The sequence below is a fragment of the Vigna unguiculata genome, chromosome 4 (genome assembly GCF_037176805.1).
Source record: "Vigna unguiculata cultivar grain cowpea cultivar isolate G323 ecotype 2 chromosome 4, ASM3717680v1, whole genome shotgun sequence".
Classification (NCBI taxonomy): Eukaryota; Viridiplantae; Streptophyta; class Magnoliopsida; order Fabales; family Fabaceae; genus Vigna; species Vigna unguiculata.
In genome coordinates, this window is record NC_140795.1 from 24,554,265 (window position 1) to 24,564,058 (window position 9,794).

General features: G+C 37.5%; 1 protein-coding gene across 1 annotated transcript; it reads left to right on the forward strand.

Annotated features, from left to right (window-relative positions):
• Positions 1 to 995: 995 nt before the first annotated feature.
• LOC146886964 (uncharacterized) lies at positions 996 to 8,157 on the forward strand. The gene is made up of 3 exons (XM_085671953.1): positions 996 to 2,282; positions 2,337 to 3,125; positions 8,104 to 8,157. Exons 1-3 carry the CDS (start codon positions 996 to 998, stop codon positions 8,155 to 8,157), a joined length of 2,130 nt encoding a protein of 709 aa, XP_085528079.1.
• Positions 8,158 to 9,794: the final 1,637 nt, after the last annotated feature.

The following is a 9,794-nucleotide window of genomic DNA, read 5'->3' on the forward strand; positions in this document are numbered from 1 at the left end:
CCAATGAAGAATCTTATTTAGAAAAAGCAGTGGAATTAACCTATTTACTATTATTGTGTTTACAATCTTCCGTGTCATTATCTTTGCATATCAAAACCCCCCTATTTTATAGTTGCTAGTTTTAATTGCATTTTTGAGAATCAAATATTTGAGATCAATTCCGTATTCGTTGTGAGACGACTCAGGGTTATCTTAACCCTAACTATTTTCTTCACTACAAACTGGCAATACTGAAGTTGCTAAAGTAGTGGTAATTTGATCGCCTAACGACAGCGATATCAAATTTGGCGCCGTTGCCGGGGAATACGGTTAGTATTTCTTTTATTTTGATTCTGTTTTTATTTATTTATTTTATTTTATTTTATTTTATTTTATTTTTTTATTTTATTTTATTTTATTTTTTTTTATTTTATTTTTTTTTACGCATATACGTTTGATATAGTTTGTTATTTTGTAGTATCTAGTTTTCTGTTAATATATTCCAAGCAAAGTTCTATTTTTGTTTTGATTAAGAATTTCTTTTAAGAAATTTTTGAGACTAGTTTGGAAAACTCTGTCTAGGAAAGACTTGGTATTTAAGTTGTCCACTGTGACGCACCTCTCTTTCCTGGGAGTAGACCCAACGACATCTTAACTCATTTCTTTCTTGAAATCTTTCTCCAAAACAAGAATAGGAAGAAAAAAAAACACACAGGGAAACACTTTCAGGTGGACTTGCATAGTGCATGACTCGGGCCAATTCGGGTCAATTTTATCAACTTGATTCAGAACTTGAAAGGAACTTGCGTAAATCACGTAGGAGACTTGAACTCAGGTGTTCTACTGAAGGAGCACCATCATCAGATGAACCTACCACTGAAAGTGTACCGCTAGAATCACCTCCGGTGATTAACATATCTTCTGATCCATCACCTGAACCAGAAATTCAAGAAGATAGAATGGAAGAAAGAACAATAAGAGAATTGGCTTCACCAGATGCAGCAATTACACAAAACATGTGCATCCAATATCCAGATGGAGAATGTGAGCTTAAGTCTGGGTTAATCCATCTTTTACCCAAATTCCATGGATTAGCAGGAGAAGACCCGTACCATCATCTGAAGGAATTTCATGTTGTTTGTTCATCCATGAGACCTACAACAGTGACAGAGGAACATATCAAGCTTAAGGCTTTTCCATTCTCATTGCAAGATGTCGCTAAGAATTGGTTATACTGCCTTCCGCCAAGATCCATCAATACTTGGGAGACTCTGAAAAGATTATTTTTGGAAAAGTTTTTTCCAGCATCTAGAGTTGCTGCTATTCGCAAAGATATTTATGGGATAAGGCAACAAGAAAGAGAAAGTCTTCACGAGTATTGGGAAAGATTCAAAAAGTTATGTGCTTCATGTCCTCATCACCAAATAAACGAGCATCTCCTCATTCAATACTTTTATGAGGGATTGAGTATCATGGATAGACAAATGATAGATGCTGCAAGTGGAGGGTCATTGGTGGACAAAACGCCAACAAATGCAAGACAATTGATTGAAACTATGGCGTCAAACCATCAACAATTTTCCACAAGGAGTAATTATATAACTTTATTGAAGGGAAACCATGGAGTAGAAGCTTCATATGTTGCAGATCACAAGAAATTAGAAGGGAAGTTGGATGACTTGGCAGCCATGGTAAGGACCTTGACAGGCTTACAGAAAAAGCCTATCCCTTCTACTTTATGTGGAATTTGTACTTCTACTAATCATCCTACAGAGGCTTGTTCTATGTTAAAAGAGATAGGGACGTTAGACAATGAACAACCTCAGGCATATGCTGCAAACATCTATGGCAATAATAGACCACCTCGGCAGCAATACAACCATGATCTGTCCTCCAACAAGTACAACCCAGATTGGAAGGAATATCCCAGCCAGAAATGGGGAAATCAACAGCCTCAACACCAACAAGTCTATGTTCCACCTCAACAGAGGCAACAACCACAACTAGCGGCAACCTCTGGTGATTCAAACATGGAGGCAATGATGAAAATGATGGCTGACATGATGAAGGGACAAATCAATGAGTTGAAACAGACAATGGAAGCAACCAATCAAAATTTGCAAAATCAGATTGGACAAATGGCAAATGAGTTAAATCAGATGAAGTCTCAACAAGGCTCGAGCAATTTGCCTGCACAAACTGTAATCAACCCGCGAAATGTAAGTGCTATTACTTTAAGATCGGGAAAGCAAATACAAGGTCTTGGTGATGCCCAAGAAGATGAAGATAAGGACAATGAAGTTGTACCTAATGATGAAAGAGGAAGATCTGATGAAGCAACACAAGCAACATCTGAGATGCCTGCACCCAGTGATAACTCCAGGTTGGTATCCCCTAATACTTCCTCTGAAAATCCTTCTCCTTATTCTCCTCCTCCTCCCTATCCAAACCGTTTGAAACCAAAAACTAAAAAGATGGAGGAGTTAGACAAAGAAATCCTGAATACTTTCAAGAAAGTGGAGATGAACATTCCTTTGTTGGATGCTGTGAGACAAATTCCTAAATACGCCAAGTTTCTCAAAGAATTATGTACACATAAAAGGCGTATTATGGACAAAGAGGTAGTGAACATGGGAAGAAACGTCTCTAGCTTAATCAAGAAGCCTGCAGTCAGAATGCCGCAAAAGTGTAAGGATCCAGGTATGTTTTCTGTTCCCTGCATTATAGGTAGTACTAAGTTTGACAATGCTATGTTAGATTTAGGAGCTTCTATTAATGTAATGCCTTTATCTATTTTTACTTCACTTCATCTTGGACCTCTTAAGTCTACTGGTGTGGTCATTCAATTGGCCAACCGTAGCACAGTTAACCCTGCAGGTGTGCTAGAAGATGTGCTTGTCCGTGTGGACAAGTTAATTTTTCCTGCAGATTTCTACATCTTGGATATGAAGGATGATGAAGGAATGGGTTCAACCACAATTATCTTGGGAAGACCATTCATGATGACAGCACGTACCAAGATAGACGTGCATGCAGGATCCTTGACTATGGAGATAGGAGATGAGAAGGTGCAATTCAACGTGCTAGAAGCCATGAAGCACCCAATTGAAGACCATTCTTTGTTTTGTATTGATTTATTGAGTAATGTAGTGAACAATTATGCTTTTGGACGTTTTATCTGGTTTTTCTTCTTCTTTAGATTTTTCTTTTTCGAATATTTCGGGCTCAATTTTAGACGAAAGAGAAAATTGCAAAACAGGTGATGTTGAGGACGCGGTGTCACTATTTGATACCTCTGTGGCGTCCAAGTGTGATGCTGAGGTGGCTGAAATTACCTTAGGTAGTAAAATGTTGCCATCTGTGGAACAACCACCCACTTTGGAGTTGAAACCTTTACCATCTCATTTGAAATATGTTTATCTTGAGAGGGATGGGAAACTCCCTATTATTATATCTGCCTTGCTTACTGACGAGCAGGAACAAAAGCTATTGCAGGTTATCAAAGATCACAAGCGAGCAATAGGCTGGACTTTGGCAGATATTCCTGGTATTAGTCCTTCTTTCTGCATGCACAGAATACTCTTGGAGGAGGATGCTAAGCCAGTGAGGCAACCTCAGAGGAGACTGAATCCTCAGCTGATGGAGGTTGTGAAGAAAGAAGTCACCAAGTTGCTACAAGCAGGTATTATATATCCTATTTCTGACAGCACTTGGGTGAGTCCTGTACATGTGGTCCCCAAGAAATCTGGGATCACCGTGGTCAAGAATGAGAAGAACGAGTTGATTCCTACTCGTATTCAGAATAGCTGGAGGGTCTGTATTGATTACAGAAGACTAAACCAGGCCACTAGGAAGGACCACTTTCCTTTACCATTCATGGACCAAATTCAGTACAGGATCATGTGTGAAAGAAGTATTATGTGATATTGCTCCCACGATCTCTTGTCATCTTCTTTTGAGATGGGCATGGCTTCATTTTAAAACGCTCAATATTGATGAACGTTCCTTTTGAGGCATGAGCGACATGAAATGATGTTCAAATTTATGACACAAGGACAAGCCAGTAATGATCAACATAGGCTAAAGGAGAAAATACAAAAGAAGAAATATAAACTGCAGAAGGAAGAGAAATTGAAGAAAAAGAAAAGGGAGAAAAGGTAAAGTTGATGGAAAGGAAGTAGAGAAACAAGGTTTAATCGAAGGCTACCCATGTTTAGTTGCATTCGTTTACGAAAGCGACAACAATGTTTTAAGCCAAAGATTGGTGGAGAAACTCTAGTTACCACCAAGCTTTCATCTGAATCAACCTAGGATCAAATTCAGTACAGGACAATGTGTGAAAGAAGTATTGTGTGATATTGCTCCCACGAACTCTTGTCATCTTCTTTTGAGATGGGCATGGCTTCATTTTAAAACTTTCAATCTTGACGAACGTTCCCTTTATTTGAGGCATGAGGGACATGAAATGAAGTTGAAATTTATGACTCCGAGACAAGCCAGTAATGATCAACATAGGCTAAAGGAGAAAATAGAAAAAGAAGAAATATAAACTGCAGAAGGAAGGGAAATTGAAGAAAAAGAAAAGGAAGAAAAGATAAAGATGATGGAAAAGGAAATAGAGAAACAAGGTGTTTAATCGAAGGCCACCCATGTTTAGTTGCATTTGTTTACGAAAGCGACAACAATGTTGTAAGCCAAAGATTGGTGGAGAAACTCTAGTTACCACCAAGCTTAGATCTGAATCAACCAAGGATCAAATTCAGTACAGGATAATGTGTAAAAGAAGTATTATATGATATTGCTCCCACGAACTCTTGTCATCTTCTTTTGAGATGGGCATGGCTTCATTTTAAAACGCTCAATCTTGATGAACGTTCGCTTTGTGGCATGAGGGACATGAAATGAAGTTGAAATTTATGACACAAGGACAAGCCTGTAAGGGTCAACATAGGCTGAAGGAGAAAATAGAAAAGAAGAAATATAAACTGCAGAAGGAAGACAAATTGAATAAAAAGAAAAGGAAGAAAAGATAAAGATGATGGAAAAGGAAGTGGAGAAACAAGGTATTTAATCGAAGGCCAGCCATGTTTAGTTGCATTCGTTTACTAAAGCGACAACAATGTTGTAAGCCAGAGATTGGTGGAGGAACTCTAGTTACCACCAAGGTTTCATCCGAATCAAGCAAGGATCAAATTCAGTACATGACAATGTGTGAAAGAAGTATTATGTCATATTGCTCCCACAAACTCTTGTCATCTTCTTTTGAGATGTGCATGGCTTCATTTTAAAACGCTCAATCTTGATAAACGTTCCTTTTTTTTTATGCATGAGGGACATGAAATGAAGTTGAAATTTATGACACAAAGACAAGCTAGTAAGGATCAACATAGGCTGAAGGAGAAAATACAAAAGAAGAAATATAAACTGCAGAAGGAAGAGAAATTGAAGAAAAAGAAAAGGAAGAAAAGATAAAGTTGATGGAAAATGAAGTAGAGAAACAAGGTTTAATCGAAGGCTACCCATGTTTAGTTGCATCCGTTTACGAAAGCGACAACAAAGTTTTAAGCCAAAGATTGGTGGAGAAACTCTAGTTACCACCAAGGTTTCATCCGAATCAAGCAAGGATCAAATTCAGTACATGACAATGTATGAAAGAAGTATTATGTGATATTGTTCCCACGAACTCTTGTCATCTTCTTTTGAGATGGCCATGGCTTCATTTTAAAACACTCAATCTTGATGAACGTTCCCTTTATTTGAGGCAGGAGGGACATGAAATGAAGTTGAAATTTATGACACCAAGACTAGCCAGTAATGATCAACATAGGCTGAAGGAGAAAATAGAAAAAGTAGAAATATAAACTGCAGAAGGAAGGGAAATTGAAGAAAAAGAAAAGGAAGAAAAGATAAAGATGATGGAAAAGGAAGTAGAGAAACAAGGTGTTTAATCGAAGGCCACCCATGTTTAGTTGCATTTGTTTACGAAAGCGACAACAATGTTGTAAGCCAAAGATTGGTGGAGAAACTCTAGTTACCACCAAGCTTTGATCTGAATCAAGCAAGGATCAAATTCAGTACATGACAATGTGTGAAAGAAGTATTATGTGATATTGCTCCCACGAACTCTTGTCATCTTCTTTTGAGATGGGCATGGCTTCATTTTAAAACACTCAATCTTGATGAACGTTCGCTTTGTGGCATGAGGGACATGAAATGAAGTTGAAATTTATGACACAAGGACAAGCCATTAAGGATCAACATAGGCTGAAGGAGAAAATACAAAAGAAGAAATATAAACTGCAGAAGGAAGAGAAATTGAAGAAAAAGAAAAGGGAGAAAAGATAAAGTTGATGGAAAAGGAAGTAGAGAAACAAGGTTGAATCGAAGCCTACCCACGTTTAGTTGCATTCGTTTACGAAAGCGACAACAATGTTTTAAGCCAAAGATTGGTGGAGAAACTCTAGTTACCACCAAGCTTTCATCTGAATCAACCAAGGATCAAATTCAGTACATGACAATGTGTGAAAGAAGTATTATGTGATATTGCTCCCACAAACTCTTGTCATCTTCTTTTGAGATGGGCATGGCTTCATTTTAAAACGCTCAATCTTGATGAACGTTCCCTTTATTTGAGGCATGAGGGACATTAAATGAAGTTGAAATTTATGACACCAAGACAAGCCAGTAATGATCAACATAGGCTCAAGGAGAAAATAGAAAAAGAAGAAATATAAACTGCAGAAGGAAGGGAAATTGAAGAAAAAGAAAAGGAAGAAAAGATAAAGATGATGGAAAAGGAAGTAGAGAAACAAGGTGTTTAATCGAAGGCCACCCATGTTTAGTTGCATTTGTTTACGAAAGCGACAACAATGTTGTAAGCCAAAAATTGGTGGAGAAACTCTAGTTACCACCAAGCTTTGATCTGAATCAACCAAGGATTAAATTCAGTACAGGATAATGTGTGAAAGAAGTATTATGTGATATTGCTCCCACGAACTCTTGTGATCTTCTTTTGAGATGGGCATGGCTTCATTTTAAAACGCTCAATGTTGATGAACGTTGGCTTTTTGGCATGAGGGACATGAAATGAAGTTGAAATTTATGACACAAGGACAAGCCAGTAAGGATCAACATAGGCTGAAGGAGAAAATAGAAAAGAAGAAATATAAACTGCAGAAGGAAGACAAATTGAATAAAAAGAAAAGGAAGAAAAGATAAAGATGATGGAAAAGGAAGTAGAGAAACAAGGTGTTTAATCGAAGGCCAGCCATGTTTAGTTGCATTCGTTTACTAAAGCGACAACAATGTTGTAAGCCAGAGATTGGTGGAGGAACTCTAGTTACCACCAAGGTTTCATCCGAATCAAGCAAGGATCAAATTCAGTACATGACAATGTGTGAAAGAAGTATTATGTCATATTGCTCCCACAAACTCTTGTTATCTTCTTTTGAGATTTGCATGGCTTCATTTTAAAACGCTCAATCTTGATAAACGTTCCTTTTTTTTATGCATGAGGGACATGAAATGAAGTGGAAATTTATGACACAAAGACAAGCTAGTAAGTGATGAGAGCCAGTTCGGTAGAACGTTGCCAAACTCTCGTTCTCGCAGCGGAAATGGTGAATGATCGGTGAAAGATGCAGCGGAAGTGAAGAAACGATGGAAACAAATGACGCTACTGATCATGGAGCTCGGTGCTGACGGTGAAGCAAAGTTAGGAGGAGAACCCTAACTCTGGTTCTAGTTGAACTCTGAAGGTGAAAGGAGAGAAGCTAAAAGGCTAATCACTCTCATATATATTCAAAGTTAACCATTACAAACAAAAGAGCCTGCCTTTTATAGAAAAGAAAGGCAGCTCGAAAACCCTAATGAAACAGAAATAACCAAACGACAAAAAAAACTAAAAGAAGGAAAGCGTGAACAAAGTCCCTAGCTAAGGGTGGCACGCGTGAAGAGAGAAAACAAAAACCCTAGCAACTAAGGGTTGTAATGTTGAAGGCTCTCTGTGTGGGAGAAAAAGAACCCTTTCGAAGGTGTGTCTTGTGGAAGCAAGGGTCTTGTGTGCATCTATTAGCTGGAACGCGTTGGAGAAACATAAAAGTGAAGGTGGGCTGCTCGTTGCAGGCCCAAGCTGGTGAAGCGTCCCTGATATACTTCAGTCCCAACATTGCACGCTGATGTATTTCACGTGCTGGTGGAGCAGACCTACGGTACCCAAACAAAATACAAGGAAAATAATGAAACAGTATTTTTAAAGATTGGGCCTAGAATACAAACCCATGAAAATTACTAACTACACCACAGAAATAGTAATCCTATACATTTATTAATCTATTTAAAAAAAACAAATAAAAGGAATGGCCTAGTCAATGGCCCAAACTATGAGTCCTTAGGATGATATTCATCATCCCCTCCCTCTTGAAGAGGATCTGTCCTCAGATCAAGAGGCTTCTTTAAGGCCCACAGCTTTGAAAGCTTGATTCCTCCAGGATCAAAAACACTTCTGCAAGAATCATCAAATAAATTTTTATTAAAATACTGAATACCATGCAGAGTATATTCTTTTAAGACACATGAAAATGGGCTTCTATATTTGGAAACATTTTCAATGAGGCCCACTTCACAAAAATATTGTTTTTCCCTTTGACTTAATTGTTACCTAAAAGATAACTCTAAGTCAAAGGTTGATTTTTGCAAATCTTTTGAAGAGTATGGAATGATTGGTGAAGGAGAAAAAACAGTATTCGGGAGAACTAAGGCAAAAGCTTTAATGACAAATAAGGGAGAGTTGAAAGATGGAGTTACTCCCTTGAAGTCTATACAAGAAATTGTAGGATGTTGTGTCTCTACTTCTCTAAGCATGATTTCTTTTCTTTCTTTTCTCTCAATCTCTTCCTCTTTTGTTTTAAACTCTTTCTCTTGTCTTACTCTCTCTTTGTCTTCAAATTCTTTTCTCTCTTTTTCCTTCTTCTCTTTTCTCAGTTGTTCCTCTTCTTCTCTCAATTCTTGCTCAAATTTCTCTCTTTCTTTTTGCTCTCTTCTCTGAATTCTTATTCTTTCTTTTTCTCTATCTCACGATCAAAATCAAAAGAAGGTGATATGAATGTTCTTCTCATGCATGCTCTCAACTCACTCCAATTTTGAATAGGAGATTTTCTTCCTTTTTCCACTCTAGACTGCCTATATTTCCACCACTCTCTTGCATGTCCTACAAAACTAGAAATGCACAAAGTAAGAAAATAGTATTTACTATGTCTAAGATGGAATGAATGCACCAAATCATCTATTTCCCTCTCCCAAGATATGTATGATAATGCATTTATGTCCTCAACAAAGAAAGGAAATGTACTCTCAGGTATATGATGCATTTTATCCTCACAATGACTACCTAAATGCAATTCACTGTACGAATGAAAACTCATTTTGCTAAAAACACTTATTAAAACAAAATTTTTTTTTTTTTTCACAAAGTTGATGAATTTCTAAAGAGAAAGTAGTGAAAAAGAGTTCTAGAGATACTCCTAGGAAAGGGAGGTGAGTCACATGAACAAGCTTAGGAACCAAGCCCTTCCTAGCCAGAGATCTCTAGAAGTCTTTCACAAAAATTCTCAAGAAAAATTCAAATAAAAACAGATTGTAAGAACAATTTGACAAAGTGTGTGAACAAAGTGAAATCTAAAGACCAAAAGAAGATCTACTAGGTGGTAAACACATGTCACCTAGATATCACGGGACCTAAAACAGAAATACAAGCATACAAATCACACAAAACAAAACCTGGACATTGAAAACATAAAACATAAAGACTGAAAACA

Bases quoted from the DNA above. Each gene is read 5' to 3' on its own strand.
- LOC146886964 (XM_085671953.1), top strand. From the start codon at position 996: ATGTGCATCCAATATCCAGATGGAGAATGTGAGCTTAAGTCTGGGTTA. The intron at 2,283-2,336 runs GTACCTAATGAT...GCAACATCTGAG, and splicing joins AAGATAAGGACAATGAAGTT to ATGCCTGCACCCAGTGATAA. The intron at 3,126-8,103 runs GTAGTGAACAAT...TGCTCGTTGCAG, and splicing joins GTATTGATTTATTGAGTAAT to GCCCAAGCTGGTGAAGCGTC.